At 51.0% G+C, this 14379-nt stretch overlaps 1 protein-coding gene across 2 annotated transcripts; it reads right to left on the bottom strand.

The window, feature by feature from the left end:
• Positions 1-950: 950 nt before the first annotated feature.
• LOC131569427 (ETS translocation variant 3-like) lies at positions 951-12819 on the bottom strand. 2 transcript variants are annotated; one of them, XM_058821634.1, is made up of 5 exons: positions 12541-12819; positions 10304-10359; positions 8028-8265; positions 6495-6610; positions 951-3702 (listed from the first exon to the last, which is right to left on the bottom strand). In XM_058821634.1, the coding sequence occupies exons 2-5, from the start codon at positions 10347-10349 to the stop codon at positions 2621-2623; spliced, it is 1482 nt and encodes a 493-aa protein (XP_058677617.1). In that variant the 5' UTR covers positions 10350-10359; positions 12541-12819; the 3' UTR covers positions 951-2620. The 2 variants fall into 2 exon arrangements, with proteins under 2 accessions (XP_058677617.1, XP_058677618.1); XM_058821635.1 differs by lacking the exons at positions 8028-8265; positions 10304-10359; positions 12541-12819 and adding an exon at positions 7863-7899.
• Between the last annotated feature and the right edge of the window lie 1560 nt (positions 12820-14379).

The following is a 14379-nucleotide window of genomic DNA, read 5'->3' as shown; positions in this document are numbered from 1 at the left end:
AAATCCCTCGAAATCCCTCGAAAAAGGGGTTTTTGGAACCCAAAGAAAAGCGTAAATACTGGTTTAAAAAGCGCTAAAAAAAACCAAAAAAAAAAAAAAAAAAAAAAAAATCAAAGTTTTTCCCCGGAAAATCCAAAGTTTTTCCGGATTTTTGATGATTTCAACCGAGAGAAAATTCCTGGTTTTTTTTTTTCAATCCCACCAGGACGCGGAGACGCGAAAACAAGGAAAGAAACCAACGGAAAAAACAGCTTAAAATAATACAAAACCTCAACATAATTATGGAATAAATAAAAAATCCGGGACAACCCCATTAATGCTGTTGGATTTTTCCTCCTGTTCTTCCTTTTTTGGGAAATTCCTCCACAGAAATTCCCCCTTTTTGGGGCTGTCCCACCAAAAAGTCTCTTTTTTTTGTTTTTTTTGTCCTTTTTTTTCATATTTTTCCTACGGATTTGCTACAAAAAAGAAGCGAAATTACCAACAAAAACAAAAACGGCTGGAAAAAAACGGGATCATGCTCCGGGGCAAATTCATCCAGGAGAGAATTCCAACCATTCCCAACTTCCCGAGGGTTTGTTTTCTATTAAATGGTTTGGCACGCTGGAATTTGAGCAATTTTTCCTCGAAACTCCCGATTTTTTTTTTTTCTCCATAAAATTTGGATCTGGTTGATTCATTTTTTTTTTTCCTTTAAATCCATTTTTTTTTTTACACGTTTTCCTTCTCCTCTTCCTGCTTTTTTATTTTTTTTTGTTTTTCCTTCCTCTTCCTGCTTTAATTTTTATTTTTTCTTCCTGCTCCCGGGCTCCGTTGGGAATTCTGGAATTCCCAAGAGGCGCCGGATCCGTCGTCCTGAGTCCGGAATTCCCTGAACTCTCCCAAGTTATTTTTATTTTCATTTTTTTTCTCGTTTTTGTTTTTTTTTTTTTTTTGCAGTGCAATGGCTGTGGAAAAACAAAAAAAAAACCCCAACATTCCCACCCTTCCCAAAAAAACCCCCAATCCCAAAAAATCCTTTTTTTTTTAAAGCCACAACGGTTCCAACTTTCCTCCTTCTCCTCCCTGGGATCTCGCCTCGAACCCGAAGGATCGGAAGGGGGGGGGGAAATGAAAACATGAAAATTCCGGCGTTTTCCCCCCATTTTTTTGTTTCGGCTTTTTCCCGACGGTTCCGGCACTTGGATTTGGGATCGGCGGCGGGAATTCCGGGAAAGGCCTCCTGTGTAATTCCTGAGTTCCTCCTCGCGCCCTCTCTGGGTTCGTTTTTTTGTGTTGTTTTCTGGTTTTTTTTTTTTGGGATAATCCAGGGGTTTTCCACCCCAAACCCTTTGAGCTCCACATTCCGAGGCTCCCGGACCCGGCTGGGTCGGGATTTTGGGAATTCTGCTCCTTCCAGCAGGGAATTCCCGGAGCAAATCCTTGGGAATTCCTGGCTCCTCGTCCCGCTGGGAGCACAACCCGGAGGCAGAACGGCGAGATTCGGGATCTGCCCCCAAAGCCCGGGCAGGATCCGCCAAATCCGAGCGCTCCCGGATTCAGAAATTCCCAGACAAAGTCCAAACGTGGTTTGCTTTTCTTTTCTTTTTTTTTTTGTTTTTTTTTTTTTTCTTCTTTAAGGCATGAGTCAAACGGGGAGAAAGGGGGAGGGTCCAAAAAATCTGGGGATGGCGCCTGGAATTCCAGCGTTCCCGGGAGTCACCACAATCATTCCAGCGCTCCTTCCAAGCATTCCCAAAAAATTCCACCCACACGGATCCCGCAGCGGGGAAAACAAAAAAAAACCTCCCGCTCCGGGCACACGAAAACCAAAGGGAGGGAAAAAAACCCCACCAAACCCCAACATTTTTAATGCGTTAGGATTAAAGGCATCCGGTTAATTTTGTGTTATTCCCGTTCCCGTTCCCTGAAAAAGTTTGGAGTTTTGCTCATGGCTTCTGCGAGAGAGAGAAAGAAAGGCGGGAAAAGGGGAATTTTCCCTGGAAATCCGCCGGGAACGACGCGGCCTCCATCCCGATTTTCCGAGTTTTCCTGAATCCTCTTCCCCCCGCCCCAAACCCCGCTCCGTGGACAGTGCAAAATTCCCGATGCAAAATTCCCAAGCTCCTTTTTCCCAAAAAACCAAACCAAAAAAAAAAAACCCAACAAAAAAATGAACCAAACCAGCTCCTGGATGGCCGGGGAATCCTCGCATCCGTAAAAAAAATTAAAAATTCCCAAAAGAAAAACCAACACCCCCTGGATGTGGAGATTCCCGGTGTCCCAAAAAGCCCCGAGCCTGGAACCCCTCCGTGCCAGTCCTGGAGCTCGAGCCGGCTTTTCCCGGGAAAAGCGAGCGGGAATTGCGGGAATTCCGGCTGCTGCGTCTTCACCTGCAAGTCAACAACAGAAACAACACAAAGGCCGAAGCTGCCCGCCCCCCTCCCTTCTCCCACCCCCGAAAACCCCCCAAAACCCCGGCCCTGCCCCGCGCCCCCCTCCCCGCCCTTATCCCGAACTGCTCTGCAACCTTGCTACATAAATACACGGATTTCTCCTCCGGGTGTTTGTTTGCCAAGGTTTTGTTGTTGTTGTTGTTGTTTCTGTTTTTTGTGGCGTTGTTTCGTCGTTCCAGCCGGGATTAGGTGTCGGAGGCGGCGGCCACGGCTTTGGGCAGGTGCCAGACCCCGTTGGGCCGCGGCTCCTCGGGCATTTCCTGCCGGGAATCTCCGTTCCAGCGCCGCTTCAGCCGCAGCTTGGGGGGCATCAGGGCGTCCTCCCTCCTCTCCTGCCCCGCCGCGGCATCGCCGGGGCAATCCCGGGGCTGTTTCTCCACGTTCTCCTCTCCGGATGAGCCGGGCTGAGGCGGGATGGGCACCCACGCCGGAGCGGCCGGGCGGGCAAACACCGCGGCCTTCTCCTCCTCCTCCTCCTCCTGTTCTTCCTCCCGCTTCTCCTCCTCCCGCTCCTCCTCCCTGTCGGGCTCCACCTTGACGCGGGGCGGCTCGGCGTTGCTGCTGCTGCTGCTGCTGTTGGTGGCGCCCTCAGGGCTCTCCAGCCGCTCGCGGTTCTTGCGGCCGGCGGGCGGCGGCTGCAGCTTGATGGGGAACTGCGGCTGCTCCTCCAGCGGCACCGGGCACTGCAGCGGCGGCACCACCAGCGGGTAGCGGGGGAAAGTCCGCGGGCTCAGGTGGTAGTTGAACACGGAGCAGGCCTGCGAGTGCAGGTAGTGCTTCATCTCCTCGGGGTTGAAGGAGAAGCAGCTGCTGCCGGCGGCGGCGAACGGGCTGAGCCCCGGCGAAGGGCTGTACGAGAAGAGCGTGGGCGTCAGCGACAGCGCCGGCGAGATGGGCACGTTGAGCACGCCGGGGCGGCCCGGCAGCGGCGACACGGCGAAGGGGCTGTGAGGGTGCTCGGGGAACATGCCGGGCCGCGAGAACAGCGGCAGCACCACCTCGGGCTTGCGCTTGGGCCCCGCCGCGGCCGTGGCGGCGTGCGGCGGCGCCAGCAGGTCCCGGCGCCAGTCCGGGGCGCTCTCCTCCAGCTCGGCGGGCTCCGCTTTGCGCTCGGGGTCCGGCAGCGCCGGCTCGGCGTGCGGCGGCAGCAGCGAGGCCGCGGCGAAGCGGCCCGGGCCCTCCTCGGTGGGAGAGTGCGGCTCCAGAGGGGGGAAATGGAACCGGGAGGAGGCCGTGGGCACGGGCGGGGCGCTCTGCGGAACCACGCCTGGAAAATGGGGGGAAAAGGGGAAAAAATGATTAGGGGAGTGAGGGGGATGAGGGGGTAGGAGTTTGTGGGGATGGGTTGGGAATGTGTGGGAGTATTGGAAATGTCCGCCTGAGGGAGGATGGCATCAGTCCGTGGAAATGTCTGAAATATCCTTGGAAATGTCTGAAATATCCACGGAAATGTATGAAATACCCATGGAAATATCTCATCTGAGAAGGGATCTCGTCAGTCCATGGAAATTCTGAAATATCCATGGAAATATATAATCTGAGAGAGGATCTCATCAATCCATGGAACTGTCTGAAATACCCATGGAAAAAAATCCAATACCCATGGAAATCTCTTCTCTGAGGGGTGGATCTCATCAGTCCGTGGAAATGTCTGAAATACCCATGGAAATGTCTCATCTGAGAGGGGATCTCAGCAATCCATGGAAATGTCTTCCAGTATCCATAAAAATATCTCAAAAATCCACGGAAATATCTTCAATGTCCATGGAAACCACTTCTCTGAGGGGGAATTCCATCAATCCATGCAAATGTTTCGAATACCCATGGGAATATGTCCAATATCAATGGAAATATCCCCAATATCCACAGAAATATCTCAGATATCCATAAAACCTCTCCTCTGAGGGGTGATCTCATCAATCCACGGAAGTATCTCAAAGATCCACAAAAATCCCTCAAATTCCCACCTCCCTTTTCCACCACAAATCTCCGCGAGGGAGGGGACAATCCTGGAGAAAACCCCCAAATTCCAGCTTTGCCCTCCCAATCCCCGCCCCGCTGGGAATGAAAAGGGCCGGGATTAACCGAGAGCGTTCCAAATTCTCCCAAATTCTTTTTTTTCCAAGCGCCCCAGGGACAGGCGGGAGCTGGGAACTGCCCGGACTCGTTTGCTCCCAGTTAATTACGGAATTACAGCTCCAGACACATCTTCCCACCCCCGTGCCTTGGCTTGGAAAAGACATTCCCCTCCTCTAAACAAAAAAGAAAATAAAACAAACCCCAGCAGGGCCCACACAGGTGAAGGAGACACCAACACCTGGAGGAATTTTTCCCTTTTTTTTTTTTTTTTTTTGGCCTTCCCGGAGCCTTGGAAAAACAAAACCTTGGAGCTTCCCTCAGGGAGGGGAGGCAGCCCCAGAGACGGCGCCGGACGGAGGCTCCAGCCTGGAAAAATCTCTTTTTTTCCCCACACACAACCTGCTTTGATCCCTATTTTCCCTGCATTTTCCCTGCTGCATTGGTGTTCCAGGCTCTACCCTGGAAGCTGGATCAAATCTTCCAAATCGGGACTTGTTTGTGGAGAAAAATTTGTAACTTTTGGGAACAATGGCTTGCAGACAGTTTTTTTATCTTTATGGATTCAATAATCACTGATTTCCCCACTTTTCCTGCTCTTTTTCCTGCTGGATTGGTGCTCCAGGCTCTCTCCCCTGGAGCAGCTTGTGCTAGGCCCAGCTCCTCTAAATTGAGATTTTTTTGTGGAGAAAAGTTTGGAATTTCTGGGAATATTGACTTTCAGAGGGGTTTTCTATCTTTACAGATTCAATAATCACCAATTTCCCCCCTTTCCCTGCTCTTTTTCCTGTCTTTTTTCCTGTTTTTTTTTTTCCCTGCTGGATTGGCTTTTCAGCCTTTCCCCTGGAGCAGCTCGTGCTAGGCCCAGCCCCTTTAAAATGAGATTTTTTTGTGGAGAAAAGTTTGGAATTCTGGGAATATTGACTTTCAGTGGGTTTTTCTATCTTTATGGATTCAATAATCACCAATTTCCCCACTTTTTCTGCTTTTTTTCATGTTTTTTTTTCCTGCTGGATTGGCCTTCCAGGCTTTGCCCTGCAGCAGAGTGTGCTAGGCCCAGCTCCCCTAAACTGAGAATTTGTGAGGAGAAAAGTTTGGAATTTCTGGGCATAACGACTTCCAGAGGGGGTTGTTTATCTTGATGGATTCAATAATCACCAATTTCCCCACTTTTTCTGCCTTTTTTCCTGTTTTTTTCCCTGCTGGACCAGCTTTCCAGGCTTTGCCCTGCACTGCAGTGTGCTGGGCCGGGCTCCTCTAAATAGGGATTTTGTGAGGAGAAAAGTCTGGAATTTCTGGGAATATCAACTTCCAGAAGGATTTCCTGTTTTTATGGATTCATTTTCCCACTGTGCCTGATCAGGACAATCCCCCAGCTGTAGAAATTTGGCTCTTAGGGGGTTTAATTCCATCAAAAAACCCCTTGGAAAGACTCTTCCCAGGAAACCACTGCTGACTCTAGGATAAAGCTGGCAAAACTATTTTAGGGCAAAAAAAGGACATTTATGCTCCATTCCCAAACTCTTCCTCGTTATCCTCTCTCCTCCAGGGAAAAAGTTTTTATTTTTAGTCAAAATCCAAGAATTCCTGGTTTCCTCCAGGACTGCTGCGATCACTAAGGAATCCCTCCCAACTCCGGGGCAGGAATGGGTTAAAAAAGAGCAATTTTTGGTTGAAAAGGAGAGGGAAAAGGGGGAGAAAAGGCAGAAAAAGCCGTGTATTTGTCCAAGGCCCCATAAACTCACCTGAGCCACTCTGGGATTGCATCCCAAGGCTGATCCTCTTATCCCACAAATCCCAACAATCCCCGGGGAAAGATAAACCCTGAGCCCACATCCCCCACTGCAGCCGGGATTTGCTCCCAGGTTTTGGGCTTTTTATCCAGGCTGGCTGTGGAAAAAAACAAATTCCACATTCCTGGGGTTTTTTAAGGGATTTTTTCCCCCCATTCCCACCCAGAATTCCCAAATTCGCCGGGCTCACCGTTGGGCCGGATGTTGATGAAGGGATAATTGGGCATCACCAGTTTGTTAAAGTTGAATTTGTAGGTGAATCTTTTGCCCTTGGTCTTGTGCAGGATCCTCTTGTTGTAGTAATATCTGGGAATAAATTAAAAATAAAAAAATTGAAGCACTCAAAAATCCAGAATTCCTTCCTAATTCCTGAGGGATTCCTTCCTGAAATCCTGTCTAATCAAAAAATGGAATTTTGGAATGGCTGGGCCTGGGGTGGAGCTTAAAGATCCTTAAAAATACAGAATTCCAGAGGGATTTCTTCCTAACTTCCTGTTTAAACCAGAATTTGGAATTTTGGGATGGTTTGGGTTGGAAAAAGCTGAAAAACCCTTAAAAATCCAGGGCCAGGGGCAGCTCCCACCTTCCCAGGTCGCTCCAAGCTGGAATGGGGCACTCCCAGGGATGGGAAATCCATGGAATAAGCTGGACCAGGGAAAGATTTATCCCTAAAATCCCACTGAATGGAATCCAGGAATGTTTTTGGGGTGGAAAAAGGACCTTAAACCCCACCAACCCAAACCCTGAGGGACGAGACCATACCAGCACAATATCCTGCTGGAAAAACCCCAGAATTCCATGAGGGGAAAAGGGAAAAATTCCAAATTTGCTGACCTGAGGAGCCCCACTGAGCTTGTCATAGTTCATGTGGAGTTTGAATTTCTGGGGCTCCCAAAGCTGCGCCACCAAAACCCAGAACTGGGCCAAACCCACCACCCCAAACCCTGAGAGACGAGCCAACATCATCCTGGTATCTCTCTTAAAAACCCTCAGAATTCTACAGGGAAAACACCCATGAAATTTTTGGGAAAAAACACCCAAATTCCAGCAACCTGAGGGCACAACTGAGCTTGTTATAGTTATGTAGGGTTTGCATTTCTGGCGCCCCCAGAGCTGCGCCAACCCCACCACCCCAAACCCTGAGGGACGAACCGACACCACCATCACATCCCCCTTAAAAACACCAAAATTTCATGGGAAAAAAAAAAGGAAAAATCCCCAAATTTCACTGACCTGAGGGCCCAGCTGAGCTTGTCGTAGTTCATCTGCGGCTTGCACTTGCGGCGCCCCCAGAGCCGCGCCACCAAAACCCAAACCCAAACCCACCACCCCGAACCCTGAGAGATGAGCCCAAAAACCCCTGAAATTCTGAGTTTTGAAGGAAAAAGCCTGAATTTCGGTTACCTGAGGGCCTGGCTGAGCTTGTCGTAGTTCATCTGCGGCTTGCACTTGCGGCGCCCCCAGAGCCAGGATAGCAAAACCCAGAACTGGGCCAAACCCAGAGAAGCGAGCCCTAAACTCCCCAAAATTCTGAATTTTAACGGGAAATTCCGCTGACCTGAGGGCGCGGCTGAGCTTGTCGTAGTTCATCTGCGGCCTGCACTTGCGGCGCCCCCAGAGCCGCGCCACCAAAACCCAAACCCACCACCCCGAACCATGAGAGATGAGCCCAAAAACCCCTGAAATTCTGAGTTTTGAAGGAAAAAGCCTGAATTTCGGTTACCTGAGGGCGCGGCTGAGCTTGTCGTAGTTCATCTGCGGCTTGCACTTGCGGCGCCCCCAGAGCCGCGCCACCTCGTCGGGGTCCTTGATGACGAACTCGCCGTACTCGCCCTGCTGCCAGGCGATGACGTGCCGGAACTCCTCCTTCTGCAGCAGCTCCAGGATGAAGTGCCACAGCTGGATCTGCCGGGAGCCGGGGCTCGACTCCGTCTTGTACGCCCACTCGGGGAAGTGGTACCCTTTGGGGGGAGAAATGGGGGGGAAAAATGAAAAAAAAATGGGGAAAAAAAAAATGCAACTTTGGGAAAAACAGGTGGGGTTTGGGAGGTGGAATTCTGTTCAGTGTTCAGTCTGGGAGCAGGGAGATCCAGATTCCCATCCAGCTGCTCAATTCTGACTCCTTTGAGACCCAATTCCTCGGAAAATCCAGCCAAAAACCACTAAAAAACCCACTAAAACCTGTGAACAACCACCAAAAATTGGTAAAACTCAGCTGGAATTGCATTAGTTACTCGTGCCTGGAATTGTGTCCAATATTCCGTATGGGAGCAGGGAAATTCAGGTTTCTCATCATTCTGACTCATTTCAGCCCCATTTCCTTGGAAAATCCAGCCAAAATCCCACTAAAACCCACCAAAATTTGGTAAAATTTGGTTGGAACTGCATTAATTACTGGTGCCTGGAATTCCGTTCAATATTCCATGTGGGAGCAGGCAATTCCAGGTTTCCCATCCAGCTGCTCACTTCTGACTCCTTTAATCCCCATTTTCCATGGAAAATCCAACCAAAACCCACCAACATCCTACAAAAACAACCCACTAAAAACCCATCAAAAATGGGTAGAATTTGATTGGAATTCCATTAATCACTGGTGCCCGGAATTCTGTTCAATATTCCATGTGGGAGCAGGGAGATCCACATTCCCACCCAGCTGCTCATTTCTGACTCATTTCAGCCCCATTTCTTTGGAAAATCCACCCAAAAATCCCACAAAAAAAAAAAAAAAAAAAAACACCCTAAAAAAACCCCCTAAAACCTGTGAAAAACCACCAAAAAAATGGTAAAACTTGGGTGGAATTCAGTATTCTGTGTGGGAGCAGGGAATTCCAGATTCACATCCAGCTGCTCATTTCTGACTCATATCAGGCCCATTTCCTTGGAAAATTCATCCAAAAGACACAAAAAATCCACTAAAACCCAGTAAAAAACCCCAAAATTTTACAATTCTGGAATTCCATTCAATATTCCATTCAAAATCCCAGGGATGGAATTCAGGCAGAAAAAAAAATCCTAATTTGGGGTGGGGTTTATTAGGAAAAACTTTGATTTGTGGTGGGGTTTATTTTGGGAAAAATCTGATTTGGGGTGGGATTTATTTTGGGGGAAAAATCTGATTTTGTGTGGTGATTTTTTTGGGAGTAAAATCTGATTTGAGGTTGGTTTATTTTAGGAAAAATCTGACTTGGGGTTGGGATTTTTTTTTTTTTTTAAAACTAATTTTGCGTGGTGACTTTTTCGAGGGAAAAATCTGATTTGGGTGGTGATTTTTTGTGGGGAAAAAATCTGATTAGGGGTCAGGGTTTTTTTGGAAAAAACTGATTTGGGGTGGAGTTTATTTTGGGGGAAAAAGTCTGATTTGGGGTGGAGGTTTATTTTAGGAAAAATCTGATTTGGGTTGGAGTTTTTTTGGGAAAAATCCCCTTTTTTCCCCAGCGCCACCCACATTCGTGCCAGGCCACAAACCCCGGAGGGAACAACCCCAAAGCCGGCCCAGGGAGGGAGGAATAATCAATAATCTGAATTTCCAGGGCTGCACCTCCACCCTCGAACGGGGGGAGAGGCGGGAGTGGCATTCCCAGGGAATATTTATATCTGGGAAAGGGCAAAAGTGGGAATCTGTGTCTGGGAAAGCAGCAAAAATGGGATTTTATCCTGGGAAAGCAGCTGAAAATGGGATTTTATCCTGGGATTTCATCCCTGGAAAGCAAAGAAATTGGGATTTATGGGATTTTTATCCCAGAAAAGCAGCAGGAATGAGATTTTTGGGATTTCTGCCCCAGAAAAGCAGCTGAAATGGGGTTTATAGGATTTTTATCCTGGAAAGCAGCAGGAAAGGGATTTAGGGGATTTTTATCCCGGGAAATCAGTTGAAAATGGGATTTACGGGATTTTTATCCTGGGAAAGCAGCAGGAATTGGGGTTTTTGGGATTTTTGGTGTTTTTATTCTGAAAAGCAGCAGGAATTGGGGTTTTTGGGGTTTTTTGGGAGCTGCTCACCCCCTCCTCCCTCGGGCTTGTCCACGATGCTGCAGCCGGCCTTCATCCTCTTCCTCCTGGGGAGAGAGGGGTCAGCAGGGACTGGCCAGGATTTGGGGGAAAAACCAGGGAAAATGGGAAAAATGGGGGGAAAATGGGGTCAGCAGGCACCGCCTGGGAAATGGGGGAAAAAATAGGGAAAATGGGAAAATATGGGGGGAAAAACGGGGGAAAAACGGGGAGACAGGGGTCAGCAGGGACCGCCCGGGAAATGGGGAAAATATGGGGGGAAATTGGGGAAAGATGGGGAAAAAATGAGGAAAAACAGGGGGAAATTGGGGAAAGTGGGAAAAATGGGTAGGGAAAGGGGTCAGGAGGCACTGCTCAGGGGAAAACAGGGGGGAAATGGGGGAAATTGGGAAAAAATGGGGGAAAGATGGAGAAATAACAGGGGGAATAATGGGGAGAAAATGTGAAAAAATGCGGGAGAAAATGGGAGAGAAAAAGAGGAAAAATGAGGGGAAATTTGGAGAAAATGGAAAAAAAGGGGAGAATAAAGGGAAGAAAAAAAGGGGAGGGAATGGGAGAAAAAATGGGGGGAAATGGGAATAAATGGGGACAGAAATTGGGAATGAAGGGAAATAAAGAGGGAAATGGGGAGAAAACTGGAGAAAATGGAAAAAACACTGGGAGAAAAAAAGGGGAAATAAGGGGGGAAAAAAGGGGGAGAAAAGAGGGAAAAAGGGTGGAAAGGGGAGAGAAAACAAGGAATAAAGGGGAAATAAAGGGGGGAAAGGGGGAAAATGAAGAGAAAGGTGAAAAAGGAGGGGAAGGAGAAGCCAAAAGGGAAATTTCCCTGGCTGGAGCTGCAGGAAGGAGACAAAACAAACCCAGCTCAGCCCCAGACGGGCCCGGCTGCCAAAATCCACAGCTGGGAGCGGGCCCAGGTGTGCCAGGGCTGCACGGGAGGGGAAAAACGGGGAAAATGGAGAAAAAAATGGGAAAAACATAGAGAAAAGTGGGGAGGGGAAAACAGGGGAAAATGGGAAAAAATAGAGAAAAAAATAGAGAGAAAGGGGAGGGGGAAACGGGAAAAATGGGGAAAAATAGAGAAAAGTGGGGAGGGAAAAATGGGGGAAAAACAGGGGAAAAATAGAGAGAAAAACAGAGAAAATGGGGAGGGGAAAATGGTGGAAAACAGAAAGAAAAAAGGGAAAATATGGGGAAAAACAGAGGAAAGGGGAAGGGGGAAATTGGAAACAGGGAAAAGAATAAAGGGAAAAAGTGGGGAAAAAATAGAGAAAAGGGGAGGGGGAATGGGAAAAAAGGGAAAGAAAAAGAGAAAAAAATGGGGAAAAACAGAGGAAAAGAGGAGGAAAAAAGGGAAAGAAAAAAGGGGGGAAAACTAGGGAAAAAGGGAGGGTGAAATGGGAAAAAAGGGAACTAAAGAGGGGGGAAAAGAGAGGAAAATGGGGAGGAGGAAATGGGAAAAGAGGAAAATAAAGGGGGGAAAACGGAGAAAAATGGGAAGAAGAAACGGGAAAAAAAGGGGAGCAAGGAAAAAAAGGGGGGAAAAGGGAAAAAACAGGAAAAAAGGGAAAAAGGGAAAAAAGGGGGGGGAAAAAAGGGGAAATTTCCCTGCCTGGGACGGCGGGCCGGGATTTCACATCAGAGCCCGGGGGAGCCCCCCGAGCCCCCCCGTGCCGGTTCCCGGTTCCCCAAATGGCGCCGGGCCCGGGCCCCCCCGCCCCGCCCCGCTCCGCTGCCGTCGCGGCGCCCCGAGCGTGTCCCGGCCTGCCCGGCCCGCCCCGGCCCCGGGCACCGCCGCTCCCGCCGCCCGCCGCCACCCCCGGGGCCGGGGCCGGGGCCGGAGCGCAGCCGGGGCCTCCCACGCCCGGCGATCCCGCTCGCCACGGGGGTGTCCCGGCCCCGGCCGTTCCCGTTCGTTCCCGGTACCGGTACCGGGGCGGGCGGGGGTCGCTCGCCGCTCGCCCCCGCTCGCTCCCCGCGCGGTTCTGGGTAACCCCCGCCCCCCCGGCCCCGCCTCCGGGGCCGCTCCGCGCTCGGCTCCGGCCCCCGCCGCCCTCCCCCGGTTACCGGGACCCCCCCGCCGGTACCGGCACTGCGCTGCGGCCCCGCCGCCCCCGGAGAGCGCCCGCCCCGCCCTCAGGGGGGCTCCCCCTCGTCCCCCCCGCTCTCCGGTACCCCCGGTAATCCCCCCCACCCCTCCGGTGCCCCCCGGTACCCCCGGTACGAACCTGCGGGGGCGGCGCGGGCCGGGAGGAGCGAGGCGGGTTCCGGCACAAGGAGGAGGAGGAGGAGGAGGACGGGAAGGGAGGGGGGAAACGGGGCAGGAGGCGGGCGGGGACCGGGGCGGGGGGGGGGGGCGGATCGTTCCCGGTAGTGCGGGGCGGGGGAGCGGAGGCGGCTCAGGCTCCGGCCGCTCGGTCCCGCTGCGGCCGCGGTCGGTGGCGCCGCCGCCTCTCGTCCGTGCCCTCCTTTCCCTTGTTGTTGTTCGTTCTCCTCCTTCCGCTCCTTCTCCTCCTCCCGGTGCCTCCCCCGCGCCGCCGCCGCCGCCGGAACCGGAACCGCCGCCGCCGCCCACGCGCTTCCGGGCAGCGCGCGCGCCCACGCGCTTCCGCTTCCGGTCCCGCTGAGGGGAGGGGAGGGGGAGCGGCGCGGGAGCGCGCGCGCGGGAAACGCCCCCTGCCCTCACAAACACGGGCCCGGAAAAACGGGGAAAAACAGCGATAAACGGGGCAAAAACCGGGATAAAGGAGAAAAACAGCAACAAACGGGGCTAAAACCGGGATGAATGGAGAAAAACAGCGATAAACGGGGCAAAAACCGGGATAAAGAGAGAAAAACAGCAACAAACGGGGCTAAAACCGGGATGAATGGAGAAAAACAGCGATAAACGGGGCAAAAACCGGGATAAAGGAGAAAAACGGCAATAAACGGGGCTAAAACCGGGATGAATGGAGAGAAACAGGCGTAAACAGGGCCGGGAGGGGGGAAAAACCGGGAAAACGGGGATAAAACAGGGATAAACGGGGACAAAGTGGGCTAAACCAGGAATAAATGGAGATAAACGGGGATAAATGGAAATAAACAGGCATAAACAAGGCCGAGAGGGGGCAAAACCCGAGGTAAATGGGGATAAACAGGGCTAAAACAGATATAAATGGAATGAAAAGAGGGCAAAAGCCGGTATAAATGGAGAACACCCAATATAAACGGACCAAAACAGGGCAAACGCAGGTACAAATGGAGCTAACCCGGGTATAAACGGAGGCAAACAGCCCAAAACAGCCTAAAACCAGAGCCAAAGCAGCCCTGAGCACAGGCCCAGACTGGGCCTAAACGGGCTCATAAAGGGACCTAAACCTTTATAAACATAAGGTATAAACAGACCTAAAGTAGACCCAAACCAGCCCAAAACCAGCCCCAAAGCGGAGCCAAACCCAGGGCCAAAACAGGCCCAGAATACTCCCTAAAGCAGCCCCAGAACCAGCCCCAAAACACCCCAAAAAACCCCAAACCAGCCCCAAAACAGAACCACACCAGGGCAAAACCAGGCCCCAAATACACCAAAACCCGCCCAAAAACCGGCCCCGAATTCCCAAACACCCCAAAACCAGTCCCAGAACCAGTCCCAAAACACCCAGAACCCTCCCCAAAATAGAACCAAACCCAGGGCCAAAACCAGGCTTTAAATACCCCAAACCAGTCCCAAAACACCCCCCAAAAAAATAAAAAAACCCAAAATAGAACCAAAACCAGCCCCAAATACCCAAAACCAGGCCCCAAAAAACCCCCAAAACCAGCCTCAAAACCACCCCCAAAACCAGGCCCCAAACACCCTCAAAACCAGCCCAAAACCACCCCAAAAAACCTCAAAAAAACCCCAAATAGAACCAAACCCAGGGCGAAAACCACGCCCCAAATCCCCCAAAACCAGCCCCAAAACCAGGCCCCAAAACACCCCAAAAACCCCAAACCACCCCAAATGCCCCCCAAAACAAAACACGCAGCCCAAACGTCACCAACATTTATTTGCTGATATTTACACGGCGGGTGTGGGGGGTGGGGGGGTC

Source organism: Ammospiza caudacuta, chromosome 30 (assembly GCF_027887145.1).
Source record: "Ammospiza caudacuta isolate bAmmCau1 chromosome 30, bAmmCau1.pri, whole genome shotgun sequence".
In the NCBI taxonomy this organism is placed as follows: Eukaryota; Metazoa; Chordata; class Aves; order Passeriformes; family Passerellidae; genus Ammospiza; species Ammospiza caudacuta.
Note: the sequence above shows the minus strand (reverse complement) of the source record. Positions and strands in the feature narration are given on the sequence as shown.

Bases quoted from the DNA above. Each gene is read 5' to 3' on its own strand.
- LOC131569427 (XM_058821634.1), bottom strand. From the start codon at position 10,349: ATGAAGGCCGGCTGCAGCATCGTGGACAAGCCCGAGGGAGGAGGGG. The intron at 8,266-10,303 runs GTGAGCAGCTCC...CTCCCCCCAAAG, and splicing joins CAAGCCCGAGGGAGGAGGGG to GGTACCACTTCCCCGAGTGG. The intron at 3,703-6,494 runs GTGAGCCCGGCG...CCCATTTTCCAG, and splicing joins CATCAACATCCGGCCCAACG to GCGTGGTTCCGCAGAGCGCC.